This window comes from Peromyscus californicus, unplaced genomic scaffold (genome assembly GCF_007827085.1).
Source record: "Peromyscus californicus insignis strain IS unplaced genomic scaffold, ASM782708v3 Scaffold_8__1_contigs__length_139910024, whole genome shotgun sequence".
Lineage (NCBI taxonomy): Eukaryota > Metazoa > Chordata > Mammalia > Rodentia > Cricetidae > Peromyscus > Peromyscus californicus.
Window position 1 is genome coordinate 62,920,846 of NW_026294606.1, and position 16,004 is coordinate 62,936,849.

Sequence of the window (16,004 nt, forward strand, 5' to 3'; positions counted from 1 at the left end):
CCAGCAGCACCCACATCAAAGTTTAGTGTGGTGGTACACACCTGCCATCCTGTGCTGTGGGATGGTCTGTATGTCAAGTGTGTTGCTGATTGGTCAATAAATAAATCACTAATTGGCCAGTGGCCAGGCAGGAAGTATAGGCGGGACAAGGAGGAGAATAAAGCTGGGAAGTGGAAGGCTGAGTCAGAGAGACACTGCCAGCCACCACAATGACAAACAGCATGTGAAGATGCCGGTAAGCCACGAGCCACGTGGCAAGGTATAGATTAATAGAAATGGATTAATTTAAGCTGTAAGAACAGTTAGCAAGAAGCCTGCCACGGCCATACATTTTGTAACCAATATAAGTCTCTGTGTTTACTTGGTCGGGTCTGAGCGGCTGTGGGACTGGCAGGTGAGAGAGATTTGTCCTGACTGTGGGCCAGGCAGGAAAACTCTAGCTACAATCCTGAACTGGGATGATACAGATGGGCCCCTAGGTCCTACTGGCCAGTCAGTCTGACCAAATCAGTACATGCCAGGCCCAACAAGAAATCATCTTAAAAAATTAAGGTGGCCAGGCATAGTAGTACATGCCTTTAACCTAAGCGCTCAAGAGGAAGAGGAGGTGGATCTCTGGGATTCTGAGCTCAGCCAGGACTATAAATTTTTTTATATTTATTTATTTTATGCGTATGTTTTGCCTGCACGTATGTTATGTGTAACACGTGCACATGTGGTGCCTGAGGGAGTCAGAAGAGGCCTTTGTATCCTGTGGAACTGAAGTTAAGGATGGAAGTGAACGACCATTTGGGTGCTATGAACCAAACCCAGGTCTTCTGCAAGAATAACAAGTGTTTTTAACCACTGAGCCATCTCTTCAGCCTTTCAGCCAGGGTTATATAGTGATCTTGTCAGAAAGAGAGAAGAAATAAGGAAAGGAGTGTAGAAGGAAGGAAGAAAGGAAGGGAGGGAGGAAGGGAGGGAGGGAGGGAGGGAGGGAAGGAAGGAAGGAAGGAAGGAAGGAAGGAAGGAGCAAGAAGACATCTGACATCAATCTCTGGTTTCAACTCATATGTGCACCAAACCATCCATAAATGCATAAACCAAACACACACATACACAAACAGGTAGAAACTAAGGAAGACACCTGACATTTATCTCTGAACTCCATATACATGTACATACATGTTCTTGTGTCCCTTCACATACATGTGCACACATACATCACAAAGATACACTCTCCCACACATATACAAAAAAACTGCTTTAAAAAAATATCATGATTAAGGATATAGTGCACTGGCAAGATGACTTAATGGGCAAATATGCTTGCTGCCAAGTTTGATGACCTGAGCTCAAGCTCAATCTCACGGTTATACAGTGAAAGCAGAGAACTCCAAAGTTGTGTCCTCTCTCTCTCTCTCTCTCTCTCTCTCTCTCTCTCTCTCTCTCTCACACACACACACACACACACACACACACACACACACACACACACACACACACACACAGAGTCCCCGGGTAGTATCTTACCTTCTGGTGTCGGTTTGTCCTGAGGAAGATCTGGCATATTTTCATCCAAAAGGTCTGCTAAGGATTGAGAATTTGCCAGCAGCTTCTGGTAAGACATTGCAAATTCTTCATACTGTTTATGCCTATCTTCACTTAGCTCGCCTTTAGAATGCAGAATACGCCTATAAACAAATGATGAAATAAACTGATAAGTTTGTCAAAGTAGACAAGATCATGGGAAATAGTCCATGAAATCTGATCTTACCACAGAAATTTAACATAATGATCTTTGCTAACTTATTTTTTTTTAATCTCACGTTCTCTGGCTATATCTGAAAATTAAAATACAACAACAACAACAACAAAATCACCCAAGCAATTAAGTTTACTCAAAGATTGAGAAGTATGCATCCAGAATCACCATAATATTTAACTTTACTAAACAACAAAAGATAATTTAGTATTCGGTTACAAGTACAGAACCTTTTGACATATGGTCCACCAAAAATTTTATTCCAATTCACTAACTGGTTTTAAAAGCAACATGTTATGAAAAGAAACAATTATCCTTACATCTCAACAATGATTTCATAAGAAAATGTATTTAACAATTTACTGTAAAATAACTAATGTTGTTATTTTGTTATACTATGCTTTCCTAAGACATACTGTTACCCAAAAATGCTCACATCCATAAAAGTCAGTTTCTAAATATAACAGGTTCAAAATCAGAATTGGTCATCCATAAACTTCTATGATTTGAATCAAGATTACCTTTTGTAAAAATCCATTTTTCCAATATAGTCAGTTTTCAATTTACAGTACTGACTATTTATTCAATGGATAAACAGTAAATGATCAGCCCACTTACTCAAGTCTAGGCTTTCATGGGGAAGCCCAAGGACATAATTTTTCCTACTTCACAAAAGTACCAATAAGTCATTCTTGATTACTAATGTAAAACTATTAGAAAATAACCAACATGTATAAATCAAAATTCCCACCATATTAACATAAACAGTTAAGACTTATACAAAAGGATTCAATTTGTTCTAAATATGTATATAGTAGTACAACTGGTATTTATAAACAATACTGTATATACAACAAAGGTTTTATAGGTTGGCTGAAATTGGGTCTCAAGTAGTCCAGTCTGGTTTCAAGCTCACTACTGTTGCCAAGGCTGGCCTTCAACTCCATGATCCTCCTGTCCCCACCCCCAAGTGCTGGGATGTGCTATCACACCCAACTTTCAATATAGGCTTTTAAAAGCCAACTATGAATTATAAATTAAAGCATTCCCAAAAGTAAAGTTTATTGCTTAGCATTTGAGTATTCTTATAAACTAAATAAATACTTATTTTTTGAGGTGTTATCCCCTTAAAAGTCACAGAAAATAAAGTGAAAACCATGCCTACACTCACTTTTCCCCGCCCACTTAGAACAATCTCCAAACGTCCCAGATTACTCACCTAGGAAAACCTTTTCTGTGTGTAACAAATACTAATTTTATATTTGGAGTATCAGCTGGCATTATAAGCACATCAATGCATGGATTCACTAAATCAATCATTTCTTTACTTTCCCAAATCTTATTAGGATTTACAGTGAGAAATTTTGAGATCAGGGGTGTGACTCTGTGGGAGAACACTTCCCTAGTATGCACAAGGCCCTGAACTTCAACCATAGGAACACCAAAAAAGAACACAATGGAGAGAGTAATGGAGGGAAAAATAATTTACTATCAGATATGCTTAAAATAAATTAAAATTTTTCACTAATTTTCTTATGATTTAAAAATGTATTAGCAACTTCTGTCAAAACAGTTTAACCACGATTATCTAGGCTAAAGACATTTCTCAATAAAGACCAAAACTATTGCCTTAAAATTTTTCCGTTATTTACTTCAAAGTAATGTGATAAGCAAAATAAAAGTTTATTTCAACAAGCTCATGGATTTAAAAAATTAAAACAAAAATATGTATATTCATGAAAGAAACTATTAATATTACTATGAACTTCTTAGACTATTTAGTCAGTTCTAAAACAAATTTGGAAAAGTTTTTAGTTAAAACAAATAAAGGATTCAAATATTCACAATGGATTGTCAAAATAGTCAGCCAGCACACTTGCCATCAAGTCTGACAACCCAACTTCTATCTCTGGGACCCACAAAGTTAAAGAGAAAACTGGATGTGCACTGCAGCATGTACACACCTACACACACACACACACACACACACACACACACACACACACACACACTACATCTATAAATGTAGTAAATATGTTAAAATTATTATCAGAGGTGATAAAAACTGGAGTTCATTCTCATGTAAATTCTGTTAGGAGAGAGAATCATGGTTCTAAGACATTTCAGTACAGCTAAAGAAAATTACCATGCAACACTGGGGTCAGCAAGATGGCTCAAAGGGTAAAGTGCTTGCCACAAAGTCTGATGGCCAAGTTAAGTTCCTGGGATATACACGAGGAAAGAAGAGAATAACTTCCACAAGCTGTCCTCTGACCACACATGCACTATAGAACACCTGTGCATGCACACACAATTTCTTTTTAAGAAAGAAAGATGTAACACTATTACAGTATTTGGGGGGGGGGGATCCCATAAAAATAAAACCAGGTTGGGGGAAGGCTAGAACACAGTCTAGAAATGTATCTCTTTAAGAAGTTTTAACCTTCTGGTCATCTGAAGAGCATACATAAAGTCCATTAAAATAAACAATACTAAAAATTTCTGGCACATAAAAAGTGAAGTGATAGCCATTTTTATCACAACTGAAAACAGAGCTACTTCAGGATGAACTTCAAGTACTTGCCTGGGACTTTGCACTTACCAACTGAACATGATTCAAATCAATGATTAAATTTAATTCCATGTATCTAGATTCTGGCTCTCCTTTAGTTCCACTGGGACCAAATTAAAACTTTAAAATTGGGGATGACCAAACATACATGTAGTGTAGACACATATGCAAGCAAAACATCCATACATATAAAATAAAATAAAAACAGATGGCTCGATAGTAAAGGGCCCTTGCTCCTCTTCCAGAGAACCTGAGTTGGATTCCCAGCACCCACATGGTGGCTCACAACTATCGGTAACAATTCAAAAGGATCTAACACCTTTTCTCACTTCTGTGAGCACCATGCATGTATGTGGTGAACAAACATACATGGAGGCAAAATACACATAAAATAAAATATACCTTAAAAAAGCTTTAAAACTTCAGAGATACTCCTTAACCCCCCCTCAAATCTTAATTATTTTGTTGTTGTTTTGTTTTGTTTTAGAGGCAGGGTCTCAGTGATAGGGCTATAGCTCAGTGGTAGATCACTTATCTAACACCCATGAGCTCCTAGGCTCAACCACTAGTATAGAAGGAAGGAAAGGAGGGAGGGAGGGAGGGGACGGAGGGAGAGGTCAGTGGGCCTTGTAGTGTAGCCTGGCCTTCAATTAAATATAATACCCAGATGGTCTGGAATCAGCAATCCTCCTGCCTTTGCATCCTGAATGCTATGGATCACAGGCATGCACCAAACCCAGACCATGATCAAATTCTTTAACAACGCTAGTTTATCTAATTGTTTAAAAAAACGTATTTAGGTTAAGTATTCAGTAAAAGAGCTCTTAGGAAAATCAAAACCAAGATTTTTGTTTGTTTTCTAACTACATCATACACGGAGAACTTAGTAAACAGAACAGGATACCAAAGAGTAGAATTATGAGTTCTGTTTCAAACAGAACCCAAAGTGCTATCTAATTTGATCACTTATCTAACACACTTATTAAACAGCTCACTGAATCTACAGCACACAATAAGACTATTATGACTTTAAGCACAGAATCCAATCATCAAAAGTGGCCTCAAATTCCCAGAGCTCTGCCCATCTTAGCTTCCAGAGTGTTGGGGTTAAAGGCTTGGGCTACCACACTCAGTTTTGTGTTTTCTTTTCTTTTTTTAGATTGATTTATGTGTGTGAGTATTCTGTCTTCCTATACATCTTCATGACAGAAGAGGACATCAGATCCCATTGTAGATGGTTCTGAGCCACCATGTGGTTGCTGGGAATTGAACCCAGGACCTCTGGAAGAACAACCAGTGCTCTTAACCACTGAACCATCTCTCCAACCCTGAAGTGTTTTTTTTTTTTTTTTTTTGGTTTTTCGAGACAGGGTTTCTCTGTGTAGCTTTGCGCCTTTCCTGGGACTCACTTGGTAGCCCAGGCTGGCCTCGAACTCACAGAGATCCACCTGGCTCTGCCTCCCGAGTGCTGGGATTAAAGGCGTGCGCCACCACCGCCCGGCCTGAAGTGGTTTTTTAATGTTACTATTGTAATACTGACAGGAAATATCAAGTAGTTCACATTTGAATCAAACATTAACCCATTAATGCCTCATAATAAAAGGCATACTTTTTTTTTTTCCGATTTCTCACTTTTATAATTGGACTTGTTATTACTTTTTATTATTGTATAGATTATTTATTTGCTTTAAATTGTCTTAAAAATAAATTTTTTAAGGGAGCTATGAGCATAGCTCAGCAAATCTGAGGTAAGACTATCAGAGTTCAACATTTAAACATTGATGTTTAAAAAGTTTAACATACCACCGGGCGGTGGTGGCGCACGCCTTTAATCCCAGCACTCGGGAGGCAGAGCCAGGTGGATCTCTGTGAGTTCGAGGCCAGCCTGGACTACCAAGTGAGTCCCAGGAAAGGCGCAAAGCTACACAGAGAAACCCTGTCTCGAAAAACCAACAAAAAAAGTTTAACATACCAATTTTCAAAACAATAATGACTCAGATGTTTTTCAGAAAGATCAAACTGTCAATATAAGTAACAAACATGTTCACAAAGCTCTTAAAGTAGTGACAGATGCTGTTAAAGTACTTTTCCACATATGAATTCACTATATGACCCACATTTACATCAGAAGTAGAACACTACTATTTTCTCCATTTGAAGGATAGGAATGCTGAAGCACAAGTGTGTGAGGTAACTTGTCCAAGAATACAGAGCAAATGACAGGTCTAGGATTTGAACCCAAGTACTCTAGTTCTAGAGTCTGCATTATTAAAAACTAGACTATGATGCCTCTAAAATTAATCTATTTTGGACATTATATTGGAATTACAATCCCTCTTAAATGTACATACCAAAAGCAAGGTGCTTACTTTAAGTCCTCTTTTTAACCAAAAAAGGAATTCCCTCTGGCTGGCATCTGAGTTGGTAAGGACTGAGTAACTAGCCAGAAATTTTATAAAATAGTACCTGTAGTGACAACAATGGGTGCTATATAGCTATGAGAAATACAGCACTGAAAAAAAGAACTTGATTTTGTCATTTTGGCTCTTCACATTACCTTGGGCAAGTCCTCAAATTCCTCCATCAGTCACCTTCAAAATACAGGTATTTCTTTTAGGGATATTGTGAAGACATCAGTAAGACTATACATATGACACATTATACAGATAGAAAATGGTGTTTTCATGGGAGGAAAAAGTACCAATGCCACTGTAAAAGGTAAAAAGCTTAAATGCCAAATATTATTTTGATCTTCTAGAAGTCAAATTTTTAAAAATTTCAGCAAGAATACAAACATCCCTGCCAGGCTATATGAACACACACATTTAATCTCAGCCCTCAGGAGGCAGAGACGGGTGGATCTCTTGAGTTCAAGGTCAGCCTGGTCTACAGAGTGAATTCCAGGGCAGCCGGGGCTATATAGAGAAACCCTGTCTCAAAAAACCAAAAAAAGAATAGGACACATAAAAACTTGAAAATATGGTCATGACTAAACCAAGAAAAATTTTGTGTTTTTAACATCTCATCTGCTCCTGCATTGTCAAATCATCATAAAAATATGCTCTAGAATTATACTAAATTTCTTACAATCTCATTTTAATTTGGTTATGGTTATTTTATTTCATAAAAAGACACTAGCAATACAATTGTACTTAATCAAATATTCGTTCAATTACTATGTCAAATTCATTTAAACAAAGTTAGTAATCTAAGAAGAGGTAACAATGTAGGGTTCATTTAACACTGTTAGAGCTTGCTTAAGGAGAAAATTCACTGAGTCAATATCGTTCCTTGTTGTTGCTGTTCTCAAGACAAGGTCTCACTATGTAGCTCTGGCTGCCCTGGAACTCACCAGACTGGCCTCCAACTCACAGAGATCTGCCCACCTCTGCCTGAGTGCTGGGATTAAACTATACCTGTTGAAATATAGTGTGTAAATATTATGAACTGATCAACCTGTAAGAATAGGTAAAACCCACTTGAAGGAAATTAGAGTAAAAGCATTACTTAATTTTAAATCAGTATATTTAAGTTTCAGCATCAGTCAAACTAGTACTACTTTTCTGATTTTATTAACAATTGGGAATGTTTACATTCATTACATCCTTGACTAAACTTTAAAATCAAATCACTTACTGCCAATGATATGAGCAATCAGGACAGGACTAATTTAAAGGTGTTAAAACAAAACTTGCTACTCTTTACATCAATTACCAGGGTGGGAAGGGATTAATAAACTTTAGGGCAATGGTTCTCAACTTTCCTAATGCTGAGACCCTTTAATACAGTTCCTCATGTTGTGGTGACCACAACCATAAAATTATTTTCATTGCTACTTCATAACTGTAATTTTGCTACTGTTATGAACCATAATGTAAATATTTTTGTTTTCTGATGATCTTAGGCATCTTACAGGTCTTACCCTGTAAAAGGATAGTTTGACTTCCCCAAAGGGGTCATGACCCAAGGCTGAAAACTGCTTCTTTAGGGTTTGGTGATAGAGGTACCTGAATAAACCCTGTCTTTTGTCCCAGCACGCCCCCCCAAAAAAAAATTTAAGTACTGAAAATTACTACTTAATACTTCAATATGTTATTTCACTCTACTAAAGAAAATTTTCTGTTAATCATAACATTATTATATTTACTAAAAATTAAGTAGTTCTTCAATTTCATTAAATGTCAAAAACTAGTAAGACCTCTATAACATAATGATCGCTGCATACAACAGAAGGCAACACTTACCAAGCATATATATAAAGCTATATATAAACTCCAGTTGGCAAATATTAATTTTAAAATCAATACATGCTGTTACTTCCCAGAGCTGCTTAAGATTACTTAAGCAAATTGTATAATAAAACATGATATTTGTAAAGCAAAAAAAATTTATAATTCAAATTTGTCAAAATTCACCTTACTCTAACTCTGCTAGTCAAAACTAAATTCTTCAGAGCTAAGAAGTAGTATTAATGTATATACTATAGACAACGTATGAGAAAAGAATACTTAGAAAACTCATTATCACTAATAGTCATTCATTCCAGAGACTTTAAAAAAGCATAAGAATTCATTTTTTTGTTTTGTTTTTCGAGAAAGGATTTCTGTGTAGTCCTGGAACTTGCTCTATAGACTAGGCTAGCCTCAAACTCAAGAGATCCGCATGCCTCTGCCTGCCAAGTGGGATTAATGTGTGCGTAACTGAGCCTGGCCAAGAAAGCACCAGAAATTCTGAGTCAGTCTATGTTTAAAAAATTAGATGGGCCGGGCGGTGGAGGCGCACGCCTTTAATCCCAGCACTCGGGAGGCAGAGCCAGGCGGATCTCTGTGAGTTTGAGGCCAGCCTGGACTACCAAGTGAGTTCCAGGAAAGGCGCAAAGCTACACAGAGAAACCCTGTCTCGTAAAACCAAAAAAAAAAAAAATTAGATGGACAGAACTGGTCTGGTAGCACACACCTGATATCAATACCTGGAAGGTTAAAATAAGGAGGATATTGAGCTGGAGGCCAGTGTGGGTTACACAAAAAAACTGACTCCAAAAGACAACAAAAAAATTGGTTGAATCAAATTTTAAGTATAAACTTTAATGCACAGAGTAAGATTTCATAAACTCTAAGAACAGTGCTAACAAGTTAAACAGTAAAATTACTAAAAGCATTTATGACTCTTAGACTGAAAATAGTGCATATGATTTTCCTAAGACACTGGATGGATTAAAAAAAATTTTAATTACATGTGAGTCTGAAGTATCAATTCACTTAATACTCAGTTTTCTAGGATATCTCACCTAAGAGAAACTATTGTCCATGATTGACTTTTTTCCTATGTAAGCAAGTACTAGGTCATGTTTTCAAAGGAGAAACTTTTAAAAACTGATTACTTCAGAAGTAAATTGTAATAAGCCTTTTCAGGAGAAAGGGATTCTGCACTGATCCATTTCCCAAGTTAATTTTTTTTCCTCAGTGAGGTTATCTGCATCTTCACTACTGAAGTTATTAGCAACTGAAAGTATCTTGAGCCCTAAGTAACTTACTAAGCCAGATATCAAATATTTTCTATTAAGATTTTCACATCCCCAAATTATTGCATCTGTAAGTAGACAAAGTATGCTAGTACAAATGACTTCCATGATGTTACATGTCAATCTACCCTGAAAGTAAACTCTAAAACTACAGATGAATAGTTCTGTTATTACTGGGCAGTGATGACATATGCCTTTAATCCCAACACTTGGGAGGCAGAGGCAGGCCAGCCTGGTCTACAGAGTGAGTTCCCAGACAGCCAAATCTACACAGTGAAACCCTGTCTCAAAAAACCAAAAAGTATAAAAAATAAACAGTTCTGTTTTCAAAGCAGGTAAGTTTTTGAAGAAAGGCCACAATAATAAATGAACAGAAGATATGTCTATCAAAACTGTAGGTGGACAAGCAGATAAGAACCCATTTACTGCTGGGCGTTGGTGGCGTGAGTTCAAGGCCAGTTTGGTCTACAGAGCTAGTTCCAGGACAGGGCTACACAGAGAAACGCTGTCTCGAAAAACAATCAACCCACCCATTTACTAACCTGAGTACTTAATAACACACATAAAATCATTTGCAAAATCATTAGGCTAAAATAGCATATCCAATCATCTAAATAAGTCTGAGTTAAGCAAACAGAGTGAGATACCACCTCAAAAAATAAAGAGTTCAGCAAGTGTATAATCAGGATAAAAAGTTGCACTAGTTCAAAGTAAAGAACTACCTTAAAAGCAGATCACTTGAACCAGGTGTAGTGGTGCACACCTTTAGTCCCACCACTCAGAGGATGAGGCCAGCCTGGGAAAGCTTGAAGCCAGCCAAGGCTACCTACGGAGACCTTGTCTCCCAAAAAAAAAAACAAAACAAAAACAAAAACAACAAGAGTTCATTTGAAAATCAGGCTTCAGTGTAAAAAGGCCTAACAAAAAGACAAATGACAAGACAGCTAAATAAGCAAAAGCAATTGTGGTCACAGAAAAGAATTAATTAAAATAATAATGCCCTAGGGATAGTGAGAGTGTCTGAAGATGACTGGAACAATATAGAATTGAAGATAGCTATCCTGCAAAAAGAAAGCATCTGGCAGTCAGCAAATATGCAATTGAATTGAAGTCACAGGAATCAGAGACTGTGTCTCATATTGGCATTAAATCACTGCAGTTTCTCTCTACTAGGATGCTACAAGGCTAAAACTAAATACATAAACTCTAAAGTAACCTATAAAACCATGAAGAAGTCAATAAAACTCATCAATTGTTATTTACAAAGTCAGTTGTGATGTATTAGGTAGACCATATATGGGAAAGGAGGATGAAAATGACAAAGCATTATGCAAATCATAATTAAGAAGGTTTAAATATGTGAAAATTAACATTCAAAACTATAAACAAGAACAGTAATTCTGTTTCCATTTTACTTTTTCTTTGAGATGTTATTTTGCTATGTTGCCCAGAGAGTCTAATTCTCACCTGAGTGACCTTTGGCCACTAGGACTTTTCACATAGTCTGAACATCAACATGACCCTGTACTACTACTACTATCATACACAATCACTGTCTTTTTGGTTAAATCAATCACCATCCAGGGGTAATTACTTACACTAGTACTCCCTGCTGCAAGCTCAGGAGAACATAAAAAGGTATGTCTTCTCATTAATCGTTGATCAATAAAAATTCTAGACTCCTAAGCACATAATTTAACTAGTGGTAAAGTATTCAGCTAAATGGAACTGATAATACTCCTTTCTGCATACCCCAGCCCTCCATCAAACCAACACCCCCATTAAAGTTGGCCCAATGCTCACAAACTGTCCTCAGTGCAGACATTAGTAACTACAGTATCTTCTAACAATTTAATTGGTTCCTTAAAAGGGTGTTTTTACCAACGACCACAGGCACAATACATAACTCCTTTAAAATTGTAAATAGCAGCCCTCAGGAAGAAGAGTCCTGTCAATGCACTTTAAAACTTATCCAGGGACAGTTTTCACAGCTAACTTCATACACTATTTCTCAAAATTCTGATCTGAAGCACCACTGCTAACGAATGACTCATTTTCTTTACAAGAGCAAGTAGCAGCAGTGACAGTAACAACTTAAAATACAAACAATGAAAGCAAACCTGTTAGGAGACACAGTGAAACAAAGGAAAACAAAGGTCAGTTAAAGTGACAGAAACAGAAAATTTACTCCTCAACATTCATGAGTTTGTTTGTTTGTTTGTTTTTATACCACAGGAAGAAAACATATCAATAAAGCAAAAATTACCACCTTTTTGCCACATTTCTTTTAAAAATCAGAAATGAAATCTATTGTAGAGTCACATTTACACATGAGTACTTAAGACTATGATACTGTTGACATTTTCCTGGAATGCTAAGAAATCACCTGTAAGGAGCCCTTTTCCGTAAGTTCTCTCAGTGGCATGAAGACTTTACACATTTTAAGTACGAGCTCCACAATAAATTCTCAATTCTGAGAAACATCTGAAATTCACCTGTTTTGCCTCTCAGTGTTCTGAAGCTCCCTGTGGTCCCTTTTCAGGTGTTTGGTCAAAGACGTAAAGTACTCTTTTAAAAGGTTCTGGAAAGGCTGTTGCTTCTCTGGACTAATTATCTCACTAGGAGGAAAGTTCAAATTAAACTTCTCTGCAGCACTCTTTACTTTCCTTGGTACAAGTCCAGCAATATCATCTCCACAATGGCGACAGAAACTAATCACCACAGAAACGTGAGTGTGGGATTCCCGATCAGCATTAATAATACTTTTTAGCTGTTCATAGATTAAGGAAAGACCTTCCTTGTCAGTGAAAATTCCCACTATTGTCAATTCTGCAATGAAACGCAAGTCAGTTCTTAGCTTGGTAATGTTAGGCGTTTTCTCCTCTTTCCTTGCTTCAAAATGTTTTTTCCACACCTGCAGAAGTGAGGGCGCGAAGTCGGCATACCGCTGGTGAAAGAGAGAGCAGAGGTGCACGGCACAGTTCACATCAGAGATTTTTAATTTTGCTTCCACAATGGAAGCGACAGCTTCTGCTATATATTTGCTTAAATTCAGGCCATTAAAATCATGAGACAAGGAGTCTCTCTGTTGTTCTGTAATTGTTTTTAGTTTCTTGACAAAAGCAGTATTTTTCTTTAAGCTCGAGTCTAGGCGGCTAAAGAAATTTTCCTCTGGTCGGTTGTCTGGAGCATTTTGGTTTTTGCTACGGAGTTCCTTTCGTAACTGATGTCGTTCCCAAGCTTCCTGATGAAGCTGAAGGGATTCTTCTTTCTCTCTATGTAAAAGACAAAACACAAATAGAAATACACATTTTTAAGCATCATTTATAAATCACTTAAAAGTAAAAGCCAATGAAAAACTTACTATGATCTAAGTATAAGAATCCAAGATGTACAAAAGGTGCAAAAAGACTATTACTGTTTTTATATTTTCGTCTTGTGGTACAGCAGAACCTTGGGCCTTACGTATGCTGGGCAAGCACTGTACCACTAGCTGCATTCATCACCTCTTTCATTACTTTCCAAGGTATCTTGTTAATGACTCAATATAATAATAGCACAGTAAAGTAGCACACAACTGTGGTAGAATGATTTTAAATAATTAATCCAAATTGTTACTCATTCTGTCAATTTGCAAGTTCAACTGATTAAGAAATAAGGTTCAATATGTAAAATATAGAATGATATGCCTGGGAATGATATAAAATGTCTAACAGAAGCATTGGGCAATTAGAAAAAAATTTACACAAGAAACATTTCAGCTAAAGAACAACCATTAATTATAAAATATATTTAAACTGAGAAGCAGTGGCGCATACCTTTAATCCCAGCACTCAGGAGGCAGAGACAGGGACATCTCTGTGAGTTCAAGGCCAGCCTGATTTACAGAGCGAGTTCCAGGACAGGCTCCAAAACTACACAGAGAAACCCTGTCTTGAAAAATGTTCTGAATTATTAAGAATTGTTTTCCATACTCAGCATTTATCAAACCATTAGTAAAGGCCAGCCAGAGTTACATAAAAAACTGCCTTAAAAAAAAAAAAAAAAGAAAGGAAGATCCTGGGCTGGAGAAATGGCTCAAAGTTAGGAGTACTAGCTACTCTTCCAGAGGACCCAGGTTCAATTCTCAGCACCCATATGGTAGCTTACAACAATCTGGAACTCGAGTCCCAGATATTTCTTGCCTTCTTCAGGCTTCCTAAGACACTGCATGCATGTGGTGCACAGACATACATCCTGGCAATCACTCATATACATAAAGTAAAAATAAAATCCAAATTTTTTCTTCATGAACATCAATAAAAAGAAAAAACCATGACTGACAGAGCTGGCAACTATGACTCTAACAGTTTTCACCTTACCTTTCTCCCCTATTCCCTCTGCCTTGCTAAACTGTTAGATTATATTCCTAAAGCTAGCCACCAAGGTCTATTCCCTATTTGGCCAGTCCCTCCTCCTGAGGCTGACAACCAAGGTCCAGCTATCAAAGTATTGAAGTATAGCAATCAAGAGCCCCCGTTTGGCCATACAATTTATCTATTTATTTATTATTTTGGTTTTCATTATTATTATTATTATTATTATTATTATTATTATTATTATTGGTTTTTTTGAGACAGAGTTTCCCTGTTGTAGCTTTGGAGCCTTTCCTGGACCACTCTGTAGCCCAGGCTGGCCTTGAACTCACAGAGATCCACCTGCCTCTGCCTCCCGAGTGCTGGGATTAAAGGCGTGCGCCACCACCGCCCGGCTGACTATACTATTTAACATGCCCAATCAAAATAAACCAACTCAGCCTCGTCCATCTGTCTCCATCCAGAGGCAGTCCTTTGTCCCCCAGGGCAAACACCCCTTCCCTATCTCCCTTGTTCCTCTTCCCTTCTCCCTCATCCTCTGTCTCCTGTCTTTGTCTCTTACTCCCTGCCCTTTGTCCCTCTGGGGCAAATAAATCTCCTTTGTGCTGAGAACTTGGTCTTGGGGTATCTAGTGCTGACTTCAATTTCCTTTCAATGACTTAGGAAGTTCTACCAGCTTAAACTCCTTGAATGAATGCAAATAAACTCAATTTAACCTAAAAGACTAGCTAAAAGCTGACACCCGTTAAGACTTGGGCCAGTGGTGGAAACAAGAAACAATTTGATTTTAGGATTTTAGAATATATATTTTAAAATATAAATCTGCAAAAAAGTAATTTTCCTCTTCCTGACATTAATCACTTCTTAAATAGCTCTAGCTCCATGCCCCACTCCTACCCCCTGCTGAGAGTTAGGATGTATTATTAGAGGGGTTGGTTGCATTTGAATATAGAAATCTTTCGGTCACATAAACTACAGGACTTGTAATGAAAATTAAAAAACAAAAGTCTAACTCATGTATTTGAATTAAGCAAATCAATTTTCTCCTGTATTGCCCATATTGCTAAAATTATGGGCAAATAACACAATGCTTTAAAATATTTTAGAAAGGACTGGGGGATGCAGCTCCATGACAGAGTGCTTTCCTTTCAAACACTAAGGCTTTGGGTTCAAGTCCAACACCACTGAAAAGTAAAATAATTTCTTGGAGAAAAGTAGGTAATTGTTGATTAGCACAGAGAGGAATGTGGGCTAAGACTTGTTTGTCATAACATTTTATTCTTGTAAATACTTAAAATTTTTCCAGTAAAAGGTTGGCAGTGGGGCTAGAGAGTTGACTCAGCAGTTAAGAGCACCAGTTGTCCTTCCAGAGGACCTGGAATCAGTTCCCAGCACCCACAGTGTGGCTTACAACCATCTATAACTGGTTCCAGAGGCTCCAACACCCTCTTTTGACCTCAGCTGGCACTGTGTGCATGTGGTGCATAGACATACATGCAGGCAAAACACTTATACACATAAAATATTAAAAGTAATAAAAATCTCCAAAAACAACCACAAAAATGGTTGTTTTCAGTTATTTTAAAAGCTCTTTGAAGCCAGGTGTGTTACGGTGCACGCCTTTAATCCAAGCACTTGGGAGACAGAGAAGGCAAATCTCTTGAGTTGGAGGCCAGCCTGGTCTACATAGTGAGTTCCAGGATAGCCAGACCTACATACATAATGAGACCCTGTCTCAAAAAAACAAACAAACAAACAAACAAACAAAACTAACTTTGAAGGGGCAAAGGAAAGTACTGTGAAATCAAG

General features: G+C 37.4%; 1 protein-coding gene across 5 annotated transcripts in view; it reads right to left on the reverse strand.

The window, feature by feature from the left end:
• Upf2 (UPF2 regulator of nonsense mediated mRNA decay) overlaps positions 1–16,004 on the reverse strand; it is a 122,081-nt gene that overhangs the window by 99,328 nt on the left and 6,749 nt on the right. For all 5 annotated transcript variants that reach the window (XM_052727474.1, XM_052727472.1, XM_052727473.1 and 2 more), the window contains 2 exons: positions 12,336–13,115; positions 1,516–1,676 (listed from right to left, as the gene is read on the reverse strand). In XM_052727474.1, coding sequence (XP_052583434.1) covers positions 1,516–1,676; positions 12,336–13,115 — 941 coding nt within the window. The remainder of the gene's footprint in view (positions 1–1,515; positions 1,677–12,335; positions 13,116–16,004) is intronic.